At 43.7% G+C, this 23,403-nt stretch overlaps 1 protein-coding gene across 1 annotated transcript in view; it reads left to right on the forward strand.

The window, feature by feature from the left end:
* The first annotated feature begins 4,944 nt into the window (after positions 1-4,944).
* TANC1 (tetratricopeptide repeat, ankyrin repeat and coiled-coil containing 1) overlaps positions 4,945-23,403 on the forward strand; it is a 93,132-nt gene continuing 74,673 nt past the window's right edge. The window contains exons 1-3 of the mRNA XM_018553164.1: positions 4,945-5,155; positions 10,841-10,971; positions 14,880-15,069. Coding sequence (XP_018408666.1) covers positions 5,056-5,155; positions 10,841-10,971; positions 14,880-15,069 — 421 coding nt within the window. The 5' untranslated portion in view covers positions 4,945-5,055. The remainder of the gene's footprint in view (positions 5,156-10,840; positions 10,972-14,879; positions 15,070-23,403) is intronic.

Consider the following 23,403-nt stretch of genomic DNA (forward strand, 5'->3'; position numbering starts at 1 on the left):
CTGTCCCTCAGACCGGTGGTGGGGGGGGGGGGGGGGGGAGGCTGCTGGGACCAGTCTAGCAGCCAGCTCCAAGGTTTATGCTAGTGTGACTTTGTTATTGTCATCACTAGAGGAAAATGAGCACTTAACCCTTGCAGTGCGGGAGTAGCCCTACTGCAAGATTATTTCTGCGCGGAGCTCTTGCCAACAAGTGCAGCTGGCTTCCTATCCAACAAGGAAGCCGGGCGGCACATCATGACCTCCCTCTAGGCTTTCCTGATTGGCTAGGATGCCAGCTTCACTTGTTCTAAGGCAGCCTGGCTTCCTGACCAATCAGGAAACCAGGAAGCTGGTCATTTATGTGCCGCCCAGCTTCCTGATTGCTTAGGAAGCCATGCTACCTAGCAACAATGAAGCCGGCTTCCTAGTCACTCAGGAAGCCGGGAGGCGGTCGTAACCCATCGCCCGGTTTCCTGATTGGAAAGGATGCCGGCTCTATGCTCGCTCGGCACTCCCGGCCAGAGGGAGATCACCCTCTGACCGGACGTTCCGTTATCAGAGGTAAGTATCAGAGCATTTGGGCGAGTACGTGTAATTGGCCAAATACTCGGTATCGGCATTGATACTAGTATCGGTATCGGTGCATCCCTATTCTTTATACTCTCCTTTTCTGCTTACTGCTTGCTCCTAGCCTTTTCTATATAATATTATGGCTAGAGAGGGATGGAGGACAGAGCAGATCATGTGTTCGTACCCCGACTTTAATCTGGAAACAAACACTTTTTGTACCATTACTGTATGTAACAGGTGATAGGACAAGGACTTGCTGCTTTGCGACAGCCTCAGCGTCTCCTACAACTTATGTGCAGTGAAATTCCTCCTGCTAAGACTGGACGATTGATGAGAGGGACAGAAGTAAACTATTTAGGTTACACAAAGCACTAAGCTGAGGGTCTCTCTGCCACCTCTCCAGCAATTTCTGGTATGTTTAACAAGCAGAGCCAGGTGTCATCTACTGGAGCCAAGCAACTGCAAGCATTAGCAGCAAGTGGGGCAATTACATGCTTGTTCTATGCTCATAAACATTGACAGAGGAGAACCATATGAGGCAGGAGCCAAGGCAGACCCCCTGCTGTGCTGAAATCTGGTAATTTTAGGATTTCAAAATTTACCATATCAAAATTCTGTTCACATATAAGACAGTGCTATGCATGTAGACACTTCGATTTGACAAAATAGTTTTGTTTCTATATTGTACTTTTGCTTTAATTATTTCTTCAGTACATTATCATTGACCATTTATTTCCCTTAAGAGTCCACCCAAAAGTGATATTTTATAAGTGGAGCCTGGTAGACTAAAGTTTCTGTTTTCTTCATTCAACCTGCTGACTGAACGAAGAGAATAGAACAGATTCCTCTATTAACACTGATGAGCATTGATTGAGGAATCTCCCGCTGTCTACAGTGTATTCTGACAGCAGCCGCCGGCCGCTATCAGAATGCCCGAACAGAGCAAGAGGCTTATCGGCTGCTTGCTCTATTCATCCGAGAATTTTCCAACATTTTTCTTTAACCAGCTGATCGAGGGATGCCGGTCAGAAAGGTGCCACCCACGCTTCAAATTTTGGCCGGTTCATCAAGAAGGGGGAACTTTGTACAAGGACCAAAACGGGTGTGCAAATCCTGGAGCTCAATCACAGTATTGGCGTCCCCACGATGTATAAGAAATGTTCAGGTGAATAACCTCTCTTGCATCACAGTTTACTGTAGTCAGATTAGGGAAAGATCAATTCTGATTGGTAGCTGTGGGTCACTGAACCATGCACAATATCAGATTTTGGACAGGGGCTCACTGCACTCACAGGGTTATTCACAAAAGGGGTAAGAGTTTGGAGAAGGCAGGAGAAGTGAACAATCTAGGACAACATAGCCGATTTGGAAACATTCTCCAATTCTGCTCACTTTCCAGTCCAGCTATGTTGTCCTAGATTGTTCACTTCTCCTGCCTTCTCCAAACCCTTCACCCTTTTGTGAATAGCACGGTCAGTCTCCATTTCTTCTATATTGTAACTATTTCAAGTTCAGAAAAACTCCAGCAGATGTCAGTATGGCTCGCTCTGCTTTTCTGTGTGCAACAGGAAGGAATCTATTGTGTTGTGTTTAATTGCTTCCAGTGATTGTTCGACATTCCTGTCCTTCGGACATAGTTAAATAAAGCAGCGAATAGTAAAGTTTTAACAATCTCATTAGTTGGCTGCCGCTACCAGGCTCCCAATAGACACAGCTTCTTATTGTCTGAGAACAATCCACATTGCTGTGGGTGAGAGATGTCTATTACATGTGTGTACGACCTGGAGGCACTTACTGTGATGTTTGTAATAGAAATGGCGCAGATGCAATACATTTGGTGGTGTTCTTTTGAACTGTTACATTATAATTAGTAGCGCCCCGTGTGGCGTTTAATAACTCCCTCATTAGACTTTGTCCTTTAAAACACAATGCAATGTGTTTATGAAAGCTGGAGAAATAAATATTAACTCTGTTGTCTAGAAGTGCCAATCAGGTCTTACCAGAGCAATGTTTGCAGTGCAGGTTAGAAAATGAAAGAAAGTATCTGGTCGCCACAGGTAAAACAATGTTGGTATTTATTAATCAGGCCTTGTTGTAATTTATATATAGGTGGTGTGTGTTTTATGTATGTGTAAGCATCAGATGCCATGATTTATATTGGTTTAGAGTCAGTTCTTCATAGAGTAATATGCGCTATATTTTATTATTTTTTTATTATTTTTTTGTATTTGTATTATAATTATTAATGATTAATAATATTATAATTGATGTTATTTTTATTTTATTAAGTCTTGCATTATCCAGGCTCTTTATTGTATTGGCTGGTTTGTGAGAGTCTTTAGAGGCAGAACAGCATGATATAAGCAATATGATTTGGGTAAGGTGGTTCAGTTTTATGGGGGGTAGTGCATCACTAGAGGGATCATCAGCTGGAGTTGGGGAGCGTGTGTACCCATATATGTGGCTGGGTGTTAAAGCCCAACTTCTTACGCCGCTTATATGTGTGAGCTGTTCAGTAAGTGGTTAAGTTCAGGAGGGCAGTATTGTCAGAATTGGGGGCATGACTCTCAGACTAGCAGGAGGAAAGTTCAAGAGTAATGTTAGAAAATAATGTTTTATGGAAAGTGTAGTGGATGCTTGGAACAGACTTCCAGGAGAGGTAATGAATCAATCCACATGAAATAAATGTAAACATGCTTGGTATAAACATAGGTCTATCTTCAGACAAAAATCCCCAAAAGAAAAGCAGACTCAATGGACCCCTCGGCCTTTTTCTGCCGTCAGTCTTCTATGTTTTGTGCATAGAAAACGGGGGATGTCTGTTAAATATTGCACCAGGGTCCTTTGAAACAATGTATCGCTTACTCCACTCCCTCTAATGCATTTAAAATTATAGGCTGCTCTGGCTGGACCATACCACGTTTCAAAACACAGCCCCGCCAGTGTTTCATGTATGCATGTCTCCCCGCACAACAGATGTGCTGTAATATGTCTTTAAGTCCCTGTTCACACCTGGGCGTTTTGACAATCAATGCTAAGGGCTTGTTCACAACAATTGCGGTGCGTTACAGAGCGGTAGCTGCTTGAACGCACCGCAGTCGCTCACAAAACTTCCCCCTGCGTTCTGGGGCGGGAGGGGGGCGTGACGATGTATTGAATTCAATGACACCACAGCCAAGCCCCACTCCCGCAGTGCGATCGGACGCGTGGCAAAACATTGCCTGCGTTCCGTTCCACTGCAAACGCAAAAAATGCTGCATGCTCTATTTTTTTTGCGTTCGCAGTGGAACGGAATGCAGGCAATGCTTTGTGCTTTGCCACGCGTCCGATCACACTGGGGGGGGCGTGGATGCAGTGCCATTGACCTCAATGCACCGCCATGCCCCCTCCCGCCCCACAACGCACGGGAAAGTTTTGTGATTGATTGCAGTGCGTTCCAGTAGCTACTGCTCTGGAACGCACCACAATTTGGTGTGAACAAGCCCTAAGCACGACAAAACTCTCAACACAAGAAATCCTATTCATTTCTATGGCCCCTGTTCACACCTGAGAGTTTTGTCCCAAGTTGTAAAATGCTGAATGCTGGAAAAGGTACATGAGCTGCTTCAAATTACAGTGCGTTTGGCCGCATAGACTTCAATGGAAGCGCATGAAAACGCGAGACACAAGCGGTTTGCACATTTCTTTGCATGTTTTTGTGCACGTAAAAACCGAAAATCGTGCTAAACTCGCTAGATGGTACGCTTCAAAATGTGCGCTAAAAGCAACAAAATGAAAACAGAAGGAGAGTGTTTGTTTTTTGTTACAAAGAATGGTAATAAACATATAACAATGTACTGAGATAGAATTATATGTTATTGTTATTAATAATAATAATATATAGTATGGTTATTATAATAGAAGGCTCAGTCCACTGAGCTATAACGCACGTGTTATCTGCCATAACGTTTGCCAGGTTCAGCCATGTGACTTGTTTTCAGCACTCAGTCAAAGTCAAACACCGATGGTTACATCTTGGTGAATTGAGCCTGTTGTTCCGAGTCTCATTGCCTAACATAATAATTTTACCGACTTGGTGATTCCCAGCGCCAGCGTAAAACCCCTCTTCCCAGAACGCTCCAGGCTTTGCCCACCTTTTGATGTGAAAAGGACTATTGCCGCCTGATTAATAATGAAAAGTAAGTGCTACTAAGTGGTGTGGCAATGGCATTTCCCCTTTTTTGGAAGGCGTCCAGAATCTCTCTTAGAAGGCTAATTGCTTGTCATTTTCCTGGGCACGTTTACATACCAGGAATGGTTGCAGCCTGCAGACAGCGGCACTTGGCTGTCATTAGAAGTGAACTGCTCTTTCTCTTTCTGTGCTGGAAGATTTTCCTTTTTTGCCTTCTTTCTCTCTCCCTGGACTTGAGATTTGTTGTGAGAACTCAAGGCAGCACGTCATGAAGCTCTCACACGTCCCATCTGGGAAGAATAAGACATGCCCAAACCTTATTCATTGCAGGGCCAATGAGGAAGCTGAAGTATGTTGAGAGTCCCCGAGTGCCAGCAGACTCAGCTGTAATGCCATTGAGAAAAGTCTTGGAGCTGCCGGACCCCAACCAAAATGGTGAGTGCCCCCAAATCGTGTTTTGTCTCTCTTATCATTGCAGATTGTTACATAGACTCTCCCGGGATCAAAGAGCAGAGCGTGCATGCTATGAATGGAAGTGCTTGTACAGGTTTAAAACTGCAGCTGTCTCCTGTTGTTAACTCTTTACAAAAGTTTCTTGGACTAACATGTCTGGAGACTTGGCAGTGACGGGGCGTGAAGGCTGGCAGGTAACAGTTTGGTGATTGAGGGTTTTCATGTCGGGGGGGCACAAGAATAATCTTCTGTATGTTTTGTTTGGACTAGTCAACTCACAGACCGGCAAACCGTGGTGAGAAAAAAACCCAAACAACTTGATTTTCTTGTCCCAGTGCCGTTGAAGTGATTGCGTTACTCTGTTTGCCATACTGTGCATTGCCAAGTTTATGTTAAAGGAAATTTGTTAAACTGCTTTAGAAAAAAAAGCTATGCGAGGAACCTCCGATAGAAGCTCTTAGATGAGATTCTGAGCCAAATGACATGTGAAGCTTAATGTAAACTGCTTTGCTGCAAGTGGCGTCACTCTCCCAGAACTTGTACACAACCCAGGGAATCTGAGAATGACCGCTTCCATCTGAGGCATCCCACACGGGTGTATGTGCTTTGCCTCAGCTTCCCTTTAAAGTGTTAAAAAAAACATGGCTTTTGTGTCGCTAAAAAAAAGCATGCCTGTTGAATAAATAGGAAGTAGAAACATGTTTATAGTGAGTTAATAGCTTAACCTACGATATGGCTCCCTGAAGTTTGAGTGACAGGTCCAGGTCAAAGTATGCTGTCAGATTACTTTCTTTTTTATAAAATGCATTTTATTTACAGGCAGTTGCATATGTGCATCCCATGTGATTAGACTTTCTGTTTAATCTGTAGGCTTTAGTAAGGGGATGCAAGGGTAATGGCCAAAAGTGGTAACCTATGACAACCAACACGGTAACCCATGGCAACCAGATTTCATTAGTAAAGTCAGGTCGGTAAAGATGAGATTCCGGTTGATATTACTGTATCTCTAGAGTGCCCTTTGCCTTTCTGCATGAGCCAGCAAGGACAGAGTTAAGAACCCTGCAAGGCTGGCACAGCGGTGGCGTGGCTGCAGGAAACTACCCTGAAACTGACTGACAGCTTTCATCTTGCCAACTGAAACATAGGAAGATTCAGAAAACTCCTCCTTGGTGCTGGCTGTGGAAGCCAGGAAGGGGTTAAAGAGGCTTCCTGCACTCGGGAGGCCAGTGTCATCACTGCAGTAGAGAACAGTGACCCCGTGGGAACGTCTTTGGCTTGACAACCTCCCTCCGGTGCAGCAGGAGTTAAACATACATATTCATAGGGAACGCTCAGAAAAGAGAAGTTGAAGTCACATTGTTTTATCATTGCCGGCAGACTTTATTATTTTTTTACGTTTTTTTTCAAAGGAAAAAATTATCCATGTCAGCGCATTTCACAGCAGTGAGTCTCTGGGAAGATCAGAGTCAAGGAGAGGAATCTAGAATGAATATCTAACAAGCTAACAATATGTAAATATGAGGAAGATACAAAATGTCTTTTCACATTACGCCCCACACCCCATTCAGCTTTGAAATAGTTAATTGCATTATTGTTCCCACACGGCAACTGACTTAATAGAGTGCTACAAAAGTCATTGACATACAAAAGATTCACTTTTTAGCCAGTCGGAAGTCAGGTGTTAGATCTCTGCTTGCTAAAGCTGGTGAAATCTGGTTGTTAATGACTGTTGTTGGTTACTATAGAGCAGTGGTTCTTGGCATTCAGTATGTGTACCCTCAGGGAAATGTGTCTCAGGTGCCAGGGGTAATCCTGCTATGTACAGGTCTGAAAGGTTAGGAAATACAAAGTACATATAAAGTAGCATTAGTTATTTTAGTTGCTTTAAAAGTAGTGATGCATTTAGAGGTTATGGCCAATAAATGTGCAGAGTTGAGGGGGTCTTGAAAATAAGGGGTGCACTGTAAACCTTTGTTGCAATTAAAACAGAACTCCGTTCAAAAAGCGAAATACATAGCTGGGATAATATGTGGACTGTCTTACAGTGACCCTAAACTCAGGAGTTAAATCTTTAAAATGCATTCAAGTACCTTAACTATTTAAAGAAAAGGTATCTTATATCTGTATCACTCGGCTGTAGATCCTCAAATCATCTCTGAATTGGTGCTGACACTGTCCTTCCTTCTGGAGGGTGACTACTTTTGTTCCCCATGGTCCCTGTGTGTGTTGTAAAGTAGTCACCGCTCCAAGCTTGCTCCCGTGTTGGACTACAATCTCATGTTAAGTTTACTCATTTGTAATGAGATTGTAGTCTAAGGGACTAAGGATCTTAGATCCCAATGACATTACTGCACTTGTAGTTTGATTTTTTTTTTCCTCCAGTCTCATACTTAGGCCTCATTCACACAGCTAAGTGCCAGCCCGTACAGATCCGTGCGGTGTGCATGGCCATATCGGGCCGTTCCTTGGAAGGACAGGTGTTGTGTGTGATTGAACGCAGCAGCCTATTCTTCTCTATGGGAGTACGCCGCCGTACGCTCACTCGAGCTGCAGATCCGTGTGGGTGTCCATGCTCGGACGCAGACAGGATCCATCGAGTATGGACACCCGCATGGATGTGCAGCTCGGGTGAGCGTACTCCCATAGAGAAGAACAGGCTGCTGCGTACAATCATACGGAGCACCTGTTCTTCACGGGAACGGCCTGATACGGCTGTGCTGTACGGGCTGACACTTAGCTGTGTGAATGAGGCCTTAAGATCAGTACCTGGGGCAAGGAGAATAGTCTGCAGGAGCCTGTGCATTGCACATCTGGGCAGCCTGTGCATTGCACATACTGTCCCCATTGAGCATCCCCCCACATACCTTTTACTATAATTTAAATAATAGAGATCAAACTATTAGATTACAGACTAGTGTTGAGGCAGGAGGTACACAGGTGTCACAGATACTACTTTCAGTATATCACTCCCCTTCTTGTCCATGACTTCTACAGTACAGAAGAAGTGATGGAGAAGAAGGGGAGAGATATACTGACTGACAGTGTCACAGAGCAGTACCTGCAGGCTGCAGCGCTCCCGGCTCTCTGTCGTCTGTGTTGGATCCTGATTCCCGCCAAGGAGCACCTCACATAGTCTGGACTGGACCTCGGGACCCCCCTCAGTCACCTCACGGCCACACCTCCCTTGTCATACTGTGCTGCTGCCTGCTGGGTAATGCAGTCTTTTGGCCGTCGGCAGCTCTCCGGCTCCTCAGTCCCATGAAGATCGCCGCGGGCAGCGTGAGAGAGCTGCCGGCGGGCAGGGCCAGATCTAATGATAATTATAGTCAGGCGGGTCAGAGATAATTCCGTTGCGGGCCGTATGCTCTAGTGTAAGGTCAGGCAAACTCTGGCCCTCCAGCTTTGGTGCATCTACAACTCCCAGTCACAGACATGACTCCTAGAGACGGATGCATGATAGGGTTTGTAGTTTCACGACAGCCGGAGGGCTGGAGTTTGCCTGTCCTTGCTGTAGGGGATGCAAAGAGCACAAGTGCTGGGGCACCGTGAAGAAGAGGGGTCCCTACTGATGACTGAATTATCTTTTCATCAGTGGCATTCTCTTTGCTTTTTACCCCCTTTGTCTGTTTTTTGGCTGTGTGATCATTTAGCTGGATTTAAAATATTCCATTATTGTAATAAAAATGAACTCCTTGTCGAGAGCGTTTTTGTACGAGGGTTCCCCAATTTAGGTTTGGCAGAAGGTCTGTCTGATAATGGATTATGTTATTGGACCATCTTGCATGGAAATAATGTTTAGCGGAGGTCTCCTTTACTTGCCCTATTAGCCGTCCTCGGCATGTCACCGGCACCCGGCTGGGCCTTTCCATTACTTTTTGTTGTATAATGGAGGCCGCCACAGCCAGCTTGTCAGTTCACTTTAAGCCAGGCCCAGTAAATATGATATGATGGCTGGTGACTAGCCCGGGCCGTCTCGCTTTCTCTCTGACCGCTTTGAAGTGCTGGTTTTGAGGGTTAATTAATCTGCCCAGGCAAGCCAGGGTTCACGCCAGCGTCTCCAGATCTGACAGGAAGGCGCGCGTAATTGGAAGACCGCTAATGAATGGGTATGTGGGAGCTGGACAGGACAAGAATGACAAAGAGGCTGGCCCAGTTCCTGGAGGAATGTTATGCCACAGACTTGGGAAAACTGCCTTCCCCTAGCTGCTGAGGCACTACAGGTCCCAGCATGGGGTGGCAGGGAATACAATGATCTGTGTTTATAATAGGAGCTGCTCAAGTGTACAGTCTCTGACAAACAATAGCTAGAAGAGGTTCCCTTCTCTCATTTTGTTCAGTGAACTCCATTGTGGGTGATTTTGTTTTAACCAAATTGGCCATATTAGGACACATTTCAGATTAAAAAGTAAAAATGTCATCCCTTTGTATGTTCAGCATTGTTAGTGGTGTCTCGATGCCTCAAAATAAGCGTGCACAGTTTTGCCTTTTCTATACTTAATGTGGCCGTCTTTCATCCTTAGTATATGGTGCTTGACATATATATGTACCTGGTAAATAAAAGCCTTCTACTGTGTAGTGGAAGTTTGCCCTGCTCTGCTCCTCCATGAGATGTCCTGCCAGACCAGGCATAAATTATTTGTGAGCTTAATAAATTCATAAGTTAATACGTTTGTATATCATCTGCAATGCTGTTGCCAGAAATGGAAAGGCCAATTAATTGCTCGTATTTTTTGATCATTGGAGCTTCTCATTTTAAACACTTTCCCATCAGAAGGAGATCGTTTAACCCTTTGGGTGCCGGGTGTCCCATTTTCAGGGCTCCTGCCTAGTTGTTAAAGGGCCGGTGTACCCAGAACTAATATTTCAGTTTTTTGTGGGTGTTTAAGGGTCACTTGTTTGTTATATCTCCTGGGGGCTCTCATCATTGGTATGATGTCTTAGTTTCAATTCCCCATCTGCCATTATGAGAGGCTCCCGCTTTCCCTGCTGGATTTGTTATTTATTTTATATTATGGCGACTGTAACAGGAAGAGCTGGAACATACAAAGGTGAGCGGAAACATCTGGAACTCCCAGGTAGATTGGAACAGATAGTGGATCTATGCCAGGTAGATGTCACAAATGGGGTGTTCAAGGCAAGGGCGGACTCTGCCCACCCAGTTACACCCAATACTCACTGCTACTAATTCTAAAATACGACTTTTTAGTGGGCTGACCTAAAGCAAGGTCGCTAAACTCCGGCCCTCCAGCTGGGGAACTACAAATCCGATCACGCATCTGCATCTAGAAGTCATACCGGTTGCTGTCATTCTTGCAATGCCTTTAGGGATTTGTAGTCAAACCACATCTGGGGGGTTGGGGGGGGCAGTATTTAGCTGCTCCTGCTTTATGTCCTCAAACCCATGATATACATGACATTGCTGATAGATTGGCAGCTCCGTCCATTAGAAGCCCCGAAAACATTATTCCCTATCAGTTCCAAGCAAAAAAAATCAATGCACCTCCTAATGACGACCTCAGCTATTCAGAAATGTTGATTCCCCTAAAACTGTGAGTCTGTTGCAGGTAATTTGATTTCTAGTTTGCTTCCACTCATAATGGAGCTCTTTAGTCTTCTGCTCAAGAATTCCTCCCGGCTGATGTGTTCCGTTTTACCCTCTCCATGTAGAATGTGCACTTGAGAAGACCTCTGGCTGTTCCCCGGCTGCTCAGGAGCTGATGACGAGGCTGGGATTCCTGCTCGGTGAAGGCATTCCCAACACCGCGCGAGTATCTATGGATGAGAAGAATGAAACTATGGTAAGTGTGCACCATTGGGCAGGCTTTGTTACCATCACTGATTTTGCCACTGCCCCATCACCTGCCTGCTATTTGGAATAAGAGTAGACATGATCACTCGGTTGTAACCCCTTTTCTTCACCCTGTACCCTACTTTAAAGAGGAGCTCCAGGAAATGTTTCTACAGGACTACCCCTGCATTGCAAAGGTTCAGTACTCATTTGAGTATAGTTTAAAAACAAGTTACATTCGTCAAGCTCCAAGCCGGCTTTTCCTTGGACTGGTCTCCACACTACGCTGCAGTGGTCTAAGGTCCTGGAAATCATCATGTCTATACACAGTGTATAGGACGTGAGGACGCTGAGGAAGATTTCAATACTGCAGGGAGGGGGAGACTGGCTGGAAGGAGCACTGTGACAGCTGCCAGCTTGGAGCTTCAGGTGAGTATAATGTTATTTTATCATTTAGACACAAATGAACACTTAACCCTTGCATTGCAGGGGTAGCCCTACAGCAAGGGTTAAGAAGAACATTTGCTGGAGTTCTTCTTTAAGCCTGCCTTTTGTGTATTGCTTACCAAGCAGGCAGTAATTGCAAGCCTGATTTCAATATCACACAGGCTTAACTCAAAATGATTTCCTTAATTTTGGATGGTTTCGGGAGTGATTTAAGGGGTGTTTTTTATATGTGTGCCTGAAGTTGTTTAAACATCAGCTTCAATTGATTTAAAAATTGCTATCTGTATTTTTGACTCGTTTGCCACTTAAAGGAGAACTATGGGGTCAGTGTTTTTCCCCATAGTTCTCCTTAGGGTAACGGGAGGACACAAACTAGCGTCCTCCCGTTACCCTAAGCTCAGTATACCGCGAGCTACAGCTCGCGGTATACTGAGCCGCCGCAGCCGGAGCAGATCCCGACATAGACGACGGGATCCCCCCAGCTGCGTGAGTGACAGCTGCCTCTGCCTATCTAGAGGCAGAGCCAGCTGTACCTGCCCCCTCCCCCGTCCGTTCCGCCAGTCAGCGCTGGCAGATCGGAGCGGGGAGAGGGGAATCCAGCCCCTCCCCCTGTCACGGCAGAGAGCCGTGACAGGATCGAGAGGTGAGCGAACCCGGTATGTTCGCTCACCTCCCGATCTACTGAGCCGACCTGTGACAGTCTCATTGTCACAGGTCAGCTAGAACTATGAGGTGAGTGAAAAGCACTCACCTCATAGTTCTCCTTTTAATCCTCCTTTGTAATAGTTTCTCATGATCCCGTGCTCACTTGCTGAGGACTGGAACCAAGCTCACAGTAAGGTGCTTGCTAAAATGAGAGGGGAGGTGGACAGCAGCTCTGTCGGCGTCATGTTTCAAGCATTAGAGGACAATCTTGATTACTAGGGCAAGTGGAAAGTACAGGTAATGTCTGAGACCCTGAGTTTGGTCTATATTGGCCACAACTATCGAATTGTGACGATCTCCCTTTCAAACCTGAAGGGAAGGTGTTCCCCCCGGCATGGAGGTTGATCTTTCTCTTCATAATAGTCAGAAGATTTATTTTTTCCAGGTGGCCAGACAAACAACCCAGCAAGCTAATTGCTGACTGCTGTCTCCGGTTCTAGTCACCCTGACTAAGGATCAAAGATGGCTGCTTGTCTTTTCACAACCTGCGAGAACCTGTCATCAGCTGATTAGCTGGTGGCTTCGCTGGTTCCTCGTTGGAAGAGGAGTGTAAACAAAGCTGTCGGATAGGACAGAATGAGGATATTGGTGAAGATAAGGAAATTCAGGTACAAGGCGAGGTGAACTATGGAGTGTTGAAATGTGTTGTTTGTTTTAGATTGTCAGGCGCTCTCTGTAGGTGTGCATGGCAGACGCAGGAAGCCGTCTATGGTGCTCACTTGACCCGGCCTTATCTGTAAAACAGGTTCAGCCCACTTGAAGTGCAGTGCAGAATTTAAAGGTACCAATGGTATCAAATTCATGAGACTGTGAAATAGTAAACATATTAAAGCGAGTTTCTATTTTTGCAGCCAAATTGAGATAACACCGATTTTATATTTCTTACATGTTTCTCATTCCCTTTGCATAACTTTAAAAAAAAAAAAAAATTGCTGCTTGCGCAATACATGCTCAATTCTCAAAGAAAAGTTTATCTCTGTACTGATTTTTCCTGTGGAATGCAAGGGGGAGGGTAATATTTACGATAATTAACTGTGCTGGCAGATCTCATTATCAGTTGTACATTAGATGTGACTAATTTGTCCATTTGACAGTAGAGTCTGAGGATTAGGATGACGCACAGGTGTGCACTCCTAGTTCTTTGCTGCAAAATTTATTAATATTGTCATGGCACAGGTCATTGTGTGTAAGGACTTAATAAGGTATATTGCAGTCACAAAGGGGTTAAAATTAGTTTCCTGCCCTCTGATGCATAATTTTTGGCTTGCAGAAATGCCTACTGGCAACTTATTCAACACTTAGCTTAATTTGTTAACCTTTGTACTGGCGTGCAGTACTTTTAATTAATCAGACACAAAAAAATTACTTAAAGGTGCAAAAAATAAATTGATTCAAAAGCATTTTCAAACCTACCTATAAAGGTGCAAAAGGCTAGTTGTTATTGCTGTCTTTGACTTCTTTGAAGATTTCCTGTGTGGTCTGTAGGACAGGTGGAACATCTCTTCAACAGGGGGCGCTCTCAACAGAAAAATAAATAAATTAAAAAAATGTTTTATTATATATATATATATAATATTTTTTTTTGTAAAGTGGGGAAGGGAAGTTGTTTTTCACGTTACCTGCATCCTCAGGTACTAACACTATATTTTGTTTAATAGATTTTTGTGTTCCTTGCTCCTATTCCAGTCACTAGGGCAAGAATAGCAATATATTTCAACATTGGTCCTAACTCTACCCCACTCTATCCACATCATAGCAAAGAAGTTTTGGCTTGATGTTTTCTTTAAAGTGACCTTTTCACTAGGATAAGAAAGTTAAAGCCGCTGCCAGTAAAAGATGATGTGTTTACCCCGGCATGGGGCACGTCCAATCTTTGCTCTTTTGCATAGCTTTGAATGCCAGTGCTTTCCAACACTACTGGCGCATCTGATAGCGTGCCCACTCTGCACACTGTGCTTTCACCAGCTAGCTGCCACATTGCTACAAGACACAGTAGTGGCATAAGGCCTGGTTCACACCTGGGCGTTTTGTAGCGCCTTTGAACGCTCTTCAAAACGCTCAAAACACCGAAATCCCATTATTTCCTATGGGTATGGTTCACACCTAACACCGAAATCCCATTATTTCCTATGGGTATGGTTCACACCTAACACCGAAATCCCATTATTTCCTATGGGTATGGTTCACACCTGGGCGTATTACAGGCCGTATGATCGCGCTACAAATGCCCTACGCCCAAAAAAGTACAGGAGCTCCTTTGGGGCATTTTTGTCTCGCGTTTCCATTGGGATAAAGCCAAGCCCTGGGAAACGCGCGTTTGTTGCGCATTTTTTTTACCGCAAATCACGGTGAAACGCGCGACAAACGCGCATATTCGATACGCCTAGGTGTGAACCCAGCCTAAGAGTCAGTAGGTACGCGCACAAAGTACATGCTATTTGACAGTTTATTCAGAAACTCCTTTTACAGACTGATTCCATTGAACTTTTTATCCTGGTGACAGGGTCGTTTTAAAACACACAGTCACTTTAAATACCATTGCACCACGACATTTTGAATGGTTGGGCAGAATGTTTGTAGCAGTGCTGTTCAAGCTGGAGTAATCCTTAAATGTCTAAAACTTGATGTATATTGCTGTGCAGAGGGAAGGGTTTTCAAATATGTATTTTGCATCTCATTGTGCTAACAAAAAATAGTGTCTCTGTAAGATGCCTCTTTCTTACCAGGCCTCGTGTGCCATGGTAATTAATGGTTGATTTCCTGCAGTGTACAGTGACAAGTCACGGGATAAGTCCCTGCTCAACACTGACGAACAGCACAGCTTCTCCAAGCACTGCCAGTCCTTGCTCCACGCTGAACAGCTGCATCATCAAAACAGCCGCCAACAGAACCAGTCCCAGCGGAACCATCAGCAGCCCCAGCTCCACCCTGGAAAGCAAAGACAGCGGAATAATCGGTAAGTGGCCTGGCTGTCCTTCGTCATTAGCTTGTGGTTAATAGGGTTCAATGGGACACCACATGGGGAATTAATTTTGTGCCTCCTGATGTTCTGAACAGAAGCTTTAATTGTGTTACTTGTTATCCTTTTATGTTGTTCCTTATATGGTTTGACCTTGTTTATGTTTTGCAAGGGGTGCGTTGGTGACAACTGACGCATTATATATATCTATGTCATGGGACTGTGGGGTTAGAGGTCTGCTACTTCCCTTTATCAGTTATGTTCTACACTTTGTACTAAAGTAACATTGCACTTTCTTTCAGATACTTTTTTCTGCTGTTTTCATCCACTGGTGGGCATTCAGTAAAAAGAAATGTTTTTATATAGATATCTTGGAATGCGTGAATAGTATACAAAAATTTAGATTTAAAAGAAATGCACATATTTTTTTTTTTTTTCTTGAAATGTCCTTTAAATTATATATGAGGGGATCCCATGTGTAGACGTTGTATGAAGTTTTTTAATACATTACTCTAAGGATCTCTGATAACATTGTAGAAAGTAATTTAAAGTATCTAAACACCAAGAACACAAATGTAATATATTGCAGCTTACCGGTCCTTAAATGTGGTGACTGCATTCATATTCTTTTTTCTGGCTTTTATTTTCACCTGGTGATCCTGCCAGTAACACACTTCCTGTCCTAGAGTGATAATGCTCACTCACTGTACAGTGTTGTCACCCTAGGAAAGAAACTGTTATACGACAGCACACCATTAGGGAAGGTGTTCTGTAGCTCACAGAAAAATGAGAGCAATGTAACTGATAAAAGTGCAGCATAGGAAGTGACCAGCGTACTGGATTTCAGGTTAGGACAATTGTCTTTTTTTGGCACGTAACAAAATGCTTTATGAAACTAGCCAAAAGAGAGCAAATAAGAGTTCACGGTTATGGTTTACATACGTAGTGTTGTGCAATATAAAGTGTAGTAACCCATAACAGCCAAACAGATTTACTTCTTGCCTTGCTGAACAGATCATATGTTTTTATTTATCTTATAAAGTTATATTCAAAGCTCAGGCAGCTAACCTATTCCTATGAGGCATCCATTATTCAGAGCTGTGCCCACAGCTATCTACAGAGTTTAGATATCGGCTGCCATGCACAAGAAATGTAAAATTCAGCACAAAACAAGTTTACTGATATCTTTGCAGTTTATATAGCTCGCCTAAAGGGAGTTGCTCCTCAAATGGTAAGTCTGCTCAAGAGATATTCAAGTTATTTATGGACACAGGCGGGTTGAATTATCGATAAGCTTCGCTTCATTGGCAGGCTCCATAGCAATGTCTTAAAAATGCATTCAAGTACAGTAACTACGGTAGTAACAGCACTGGAGCTTATTTGTGTACCACTCAGCTGTAGTTCTTCAAATCATCTCTGAATTGGTGCTGACACTGTCCTTCCTTCTGGGGGGTGGCTACTTTTGTTTCCCATGGTCCCTGTGTGTGTTGTAAAGTAGTCACTGCTCCAAGCTCAGTTCCGTGATGGACTACAGTCTTAATACAAATTCGTAAACTAAATGTAAGATTGTAGTCCATCACAGGAGTGAGCTTGGGGTGGTGGCTACTTTACAACACACACAGGGGCCATGGGAAACAAAAAAGTCACCCTCCAGAAGGAAGGACAGTGTCATCACCAATTCAGAGATGATTTGAGTGTCTACAGCCGAGTGATACACAAATAAGATACATTTGTGTTAATAGTTAAGTTAAGGTACTTGAATGCATTTTTAAGATTTAACTACTGAATCTAGTGTTTAAGAGATTAAACAGATGATTGGATTTGCTTTCTAAAAAAATGAAATATCAATTTTGGAAGGACTTAAACTTTAAAACCAGTTTTGGCCTAAAGGGTTAATTGATGGCCCTCCTGTTGCTAGCTGGGACATAATACTCATCTTACAGCTCAGTCCTTAATCCAAATGTGGCTAGACTGCTGCAAGCTCAGGATAATGGAGCCATAGACCGGCTTTAAACCTTAGCAGGGAGTTAAAGAAGATGGAAGTCTGAGCTGAAGCCAAAGAACTAAGCTGTTCCTGGAGGAGTGCCACTCTACCTCCTATAGACATCTTCAATCCTGCATTATTGTATTTCTTAGCTGTTTAGAGAAACTAGACGGGTACGCAAGTTTTTAGTATGGTTTTCCCTTAGTTACGTGGGTTTCACATGGCCTCCAAGACATCGGGCCACGTCTGCATTATGAGGATGTCTTACATCACTTGGGCTGGCCTTATTTTTAGGGATGATCTGTCCTCACGAATAGAGCACAAGGACATGCAGCAGTTCACTAATTAGATGAGCCAACTTTTATCTGTTGAGTTTGTAAGCCTATAGTTATGCTTTTCTATGTTTAAATAAAAGTAGCCAAGCTGTCAATTTTCCACCTATGTTTTATTCAGCTTTAAAGAAGAAGCATTGGGAGAGTAAAATATAATGCATATAGTATGCAGATGTCACGGTTCAGCTCTATATACTGATCATGTAACTGCTGATCGCTCAGCTCATTGTCTCCTTGCAGGGAGCAGTGGTCAGTTCCCCCTCCCTGCACGGATTCCCCCCTCCCCTCTCTGTTCTTTCAGCGCTCATTGGAGGGACAGAAAGGGTAAGGGGCGGGCACAGCTGGCTCTAGAGAGGCAGAGCCAGCTGAAAGTCAGGCAGCAGGGTGGATCCCGACAATATTGTTGGGATGCTCCCCGGCTGCAATGCGGTCTGCGCTGTCAGCATGTAGCAAACAGTAGCCCATTATCTGCTGACTTTGGGTCAGCAGATAATGCTTTCCTTTGACCCCCAAAAAAAGGTTTGCCTTTACTTCTCTTTTACAATACTATGACCTTAATTTTCCACAGTTGTGTACTCCTAAATCGAACACATTCAGCCACTGTGGCTTCAAGACCGTGCATAAATGGCAATTATATAATGACTGTACATAGAATTGGATGTGCTCATTATACAGTCAGATGTTACATCACGCCTTTCCCATATGGTATCCTTTAATCAAGTGAAATCAGGATTTGAGTGATTTGGGGACCAGGCCCCGTTATTTTTAGGCCTCCGTCAATTTTTTCCTGCTTCTTTTTAGCTTGCACTGTGGATGTTTTCTTTAACACCTTTTGCATGATCTTCCAGCATGCAGCAATTGAATGCAGCTCATTTGCATTGAACCTTCAAATGCTGCTACACAGGTGATTTGATTTTCATAGATTTTCAATCAGATTCGATTTTGATTAGAAATCCATCGAAGTCATTTGTGTTATAAATATGCTCAAAAGTGTTGAAAAAGTGGATTTGTGGACCTTTAGATTGCTGACTTAAACTACTGTGTCCTTTAGTGATGTGGAGGTTGGAGGGAGGAATCATGAATTAATGTGGGGGACACAGGAAACTGATACTCCTGGATGTGTCAGTTTATGGATAGACTTAGTTTGGGAATTGCCCTTCAGTGGAACGTCCTTCGGCGATTTGAGCAGTTGGGGAAGTAAGTATTCCAATGCTTCTTTGCAGGAATGGCATTTTTAAAGCTACGTCGAACAAGCGTCAGTCACTTTGAAGTTTTCACAGGGTTAAATTCCCCAATGCTCCCAGCAGACGAAACCCAACCATATCCTTCCTCATGTACAGTATAATCATTTTGTTGGCTTTGTCTTAACACAGGCTGAATGTTGGCAGTTTAGGTTCAAAATGAGCTACAGGGTATTTAAACCCAAGAGCAAACACTGAATACATTGCAAGTACCAGTTCTTAGACGTGGGGGCTGCATTCGTTTTTTTCTTTTTCTTTTCACTTGGTGATCCTGCTAGTATCTCCCTTCCCTACGGTGACCAGGATTACTTACTGTACTTTATCAATGAAGGAGCAGTATTGTCACACTAGGACAGGAAGTGGTAGGACTACAGAATACCTTCCCCTCTCCTCTTCTCCAAAGCATAGAATTAGTTTCTGATGTTTAGCGGACAATTGTGGGGCTGATTACACTGCTCTGCAGAGTGCACAGGACAGCACTGGGCTTCTGTCAGCAATAACAGGTATTTCTTTGCACTTATTGAACAGATATACCCAAAAAAAATTTGATTGTGTATTTGGCAGACCAAAAGGGAATAAATAAAAGCTCTGCAGTGTTAGGGGTTACATGCACTTTAAGTATAAAATGACTGTAGCTCATTCATTCACTTTGAGTTGGTGATGGTGACTTATATGGAATCACTGTCTGTAGTCACATGACTATTTCTGAATCACCCCGGGACAAATACATTTTGTACACATAAGGAACAGTTACGTTGGCTGTAAATATGAAGTAGAGCTGGAATGGCCAGTTATGATCCTGCTACAGAAAGATTTTCTTTTGGTTTGATGTAAGTATACAAACCTAGAGCATAGAGAGGACACAGCAGAAAATCAGCTCCAATCCAAACAGAAGTAGTATTTGGTGTGTGGACACCGCGGTGCTGGTCTTCGCTCAGGTGAATGGTAAAGACCGGAAACCCCGATGTCGCTAAATGACGTTGTTCCCTGGTTGGGTTGTCTGCTTTATTGTGATGGATCCCGCGATCAATGCTCAGTTATAGTATTACACATCACAATCATCTCAGGGTCTTAGCAGAGACTATATATGGGAACATTGATTCTCTGATTTTCTATTTACTTCCTTCGATCTTCGGATAAAGAGATGCTGGCCGGAAGGTTGCCAACTGCTGTGCGAATTTTCATGAACTGGACGATATTTGCATAGTTTATGGCCCTCGTGTTAATATACTGATAGCAGAAGAAAGCAGAGTGACCAAGAGATAAGCTCATCAGTGTGCTGCTTCTCCTTGCACTGTCACAGGTGGGGGGTAAGGGACAAGATCTGTAAGTGTTCTTTAAAGTGACACTAAACTCGGGAGTTAAATCGTAAAAATTAGGGATGCACTGATGCCGTCTATACAGTATTGAGTACGAGTAATGATATTTTTTTTTGGTCTCACCGATAACGGAAGTCCTATTCAGGAAGCCAGGCGGCGTGTAATGACTCGCCACCTGGCTTCCTGATTAGCCAGGAAGCCGGGCGGCGTGTAAAGACTTGCCACCCAGCTCCCCGATTAGCTGGGAAGCTGTCCCCATGCTTCTCGTCACTAGGTGACGAGAAAGGATGAAGCCGGCTTTCTGGTTAATCGGGAAGTCGGCTCCATGCTCACTCGTCACTAGGTGACGAGTGAGCATGACTCTGGCTTCCCAGCCAATCAAAAAAGCGGGCGCCGCTTGATTACACGGCGCCCAGCTTCCTGATTGGCCAGCTTCTCGACCAATCAGGAAGCCGGGCAGTGTGTAATGACTTTCTGCCCGGCTTCCTGATACCGGAAGTATCGGGCTAGGCATCGGAGAATTTGGGTGAGTACGAGTACTCACCCAAATACTCAGCATCGGCACCGATACTAGTATCAGTATCGGTGCATCCCTAATAAAAATACATTCAAGTACCCTAACTTTTAAGAAAAATTTATCTTATTTGTGTATCACTCGGCTGTAGATATCACAGATAGACTTTTATGTCCGTACAAATTAGCTAACTAAACTTGAGGTTGTAGTCCATCACAGGAGTGAGCCTGGAGTGGTGGATACTTTACAACACACACAGGGACCATGAAGAACAAAAGTAGCCACCCTCCAGAAGGAAGGACAGTGTCAGCACCAATTCAGAGATGATTTGAGGATCTACAGCCGAGTGATACACAAATAGGATATATTTTTATTAATAGTTAACGTGCTTCAATACATTTTTAACTTTAACTCTTGAGTTGTCGCTTTAAATGCAGAGAAAAATCAGGTCTGCTGTCCCGCCAGGTAGTGCTGTGCTCAGGAGTGGATGAACAGAAATAAAAATCACTTATTTGTATTTTATGTGTGTGTGTTTTCCTGACGCTCAGCTTTAATGGTCGGTAGAGGACATTGAGGACGTTTCAGTTTGATTGAGTTAAAGGGGCCTTTGTGAATATGTTGCACCTGGGCCCTTTTGGCCTTTAGTCACAGACAAAAGTGCCTATTTTATACCAGATTCAGTGCTGTATGTGGAATGTTTCAGTGTAGCGTGTGTGAATTACTACATGTAGAATGACAGGGTGTCACCATGCAGTCTTAAACAGTTAATTGATCAGAGAGTACTAAGTTTCTGTTTAATTTCTCAGCCAATTATCACCTTGCTGCCTCGTTTACACTTATCTTTAATTATCACTTCTAGCGTACTTATTAAAAAGTTTCCTAAGACAGATCTCTTCTCTGGGGACCTCTGGGAGCATGGCTGAACACATTCCTTTAATTACATTTATGGCACCAGAAACAAAGACATTTTCTTCCTTTCCTACATCGGTTTATGGCACAGAACATTTAAAGCGGCCATGCGTCGGGTGCGAGTTTGATTACTGCTATGAGCTTGCGTTGCTTTTATCTAGTTGCCCTTTTAAGAGCATAGTGATAGTGTAAACCTATACGGAGATGAAAGCGGAGGTCAGCCTGTCTGCCGGGGAAATCAGTTTTTTGATTTTGACACAAGAGTTGAAATGGAGCTCTGGGGATTATCCTTCCCGACTGACTAAATTGGAGATTATGTTTTGGGATTTGTAGCATGTAAGCAATAATTTTCTGAAGATGGAGGAAAAACTGCTGTGCCTACGATGTGGAAATCACAAGGTGTTGCAGAAGCAGTGCGATGTATAATGTTCCAGGGCAAAGCCGCCACATTACTTGCATTTTTGAAGCAAATGTTTGTTTTGCAATCTTGAAATATTGTTGCTGATTTTACATTGAAATCCACGGGATTAAGGCACGCATAAACCTAAATAATGAGGTCATAACTTTGGAAGGTTTTGCAACGCCTGTGGAATTTCCCATCAAGTATACCGAGCTTCTTCGGGTGGTCCTGTACATTTTATTATGGCACTGAAAGGCCAGAATTAGGGGGCCCTGCCATTCTTGACTTGTTTTTGTAGCTGCATGTTCCAGGGCTGCCATCCTTACTTTGACATTAACCTAGAACAGTGTACATATCTTACGTCCCAACTTCTGATGTATGTGAGCTTGCTGCAGGTCAGGGACTTGCCATGTAATGAAAGCAGAAAAAAGCATTACACTCCCAGAACTTGCTCCTCCAAAAGATAAAGAACTCTGGGCATTTTAAAAACATTCCCTTGCATTGGGACTACCCCTGCACTGCACGGGTTAAGTGCTCATTTTTCTCTAGGGGATGGAATAAGGCAGATATGCTCAGCTGATCCTTGGTCCTGTGGTGGTCAGCACTCGCCGCCCTCCCACTCTGCTTTGGCCTTGGAATGTCCCTCTGCGTCTAATGCAAGTCAATAGACCTGCATTAGGCATGATGATGTCAATGGTCCTTAGAGTGCCAGAGCCCAGGGAAGAAGAGGCTGCAGGGACTGATCTGGCAGCTCAGCAGCATCAAGAATCAGGGGAATGTATATGCTTGGTTTCATCCCGTAAAGAAATATGAGCACTTAACCCTCCCAGTGCGCTAGCGCCACTGCAAGGGAAAGGTGAGAGTCCAAAAGTGCCTTTTAATATTCATATTTTAATCAAATTAAAAACTAGTCGACGCGTTTCAGGGGCAACAACACTCCCCCTTCATCAGGGCTTAGAATGGGATGAAGATTTGAATGGACTCCGAATATAATCAAATGGATCGATATATGATTTGGTATAAACTCTGCCTTTAGGGCTGGAATTGAAATTGTATACTCAGCAGCAGACAAGCCCATTCTAAGCCCTGAAGAAGAGGGAGTTTTGTTGCCCCTGAAATGTGTTGACTGTTTTTGGTTTGAATTATGAATAATTAAAGGCACTGATGGGCTTTTCCACAGTTTGGTTTGGAGCCCATTATTTCAAAACATTGAGTCTCTTCTGGGTCTGTTATGTTTGAGTGCTTCCTTTCCAATGCCAGTGAGCTTATTTGCAGAAATCCTTGCATCTGAACAATTTCTCTGAACAATTTATCCACAAAAGTTAGTCAGCAGTAGTAGATCACATATCTAGCCTGACAGGTTTGTGGGACACCATTATTACGCCCCCTCCGTCGGTGTAGTCGTGACCCCCTACATTTATAATAGAGTCCTCAGTCTTCCAGTTTAGCTGATGCTGGGTGTCATCCAATGAGAACCCTCAAAAGATTTCACCATAAGGTTTTTTGTTCTACATGTTTTTTCTTTATTTCTGTAATTAGGTTATCAAAGTTTTTAGGTTGGTCATGTAACTTCACAGGAGTCCCCCCCCCAGTTTAGCTGATGCTGGGCGTCATTCAATGTGGAAAAATAAT

Source organism: Nanorana parkeri, unplaced genomic scaffold (genome assembly GCF_000935625.1).
Source record: "Nanorana parkeri isolate BGI_ZX_2015 unplaced genomic scaffold, ASM93562v1 scaffold112, whole genome shotgun sequence".
Classification (NCBI taxonomy): Eukaryota; Metazoa; Chordata; class Amphibia; order Anura; family Dicroglossidae; genus Nanorana; species Nanorana parkeri.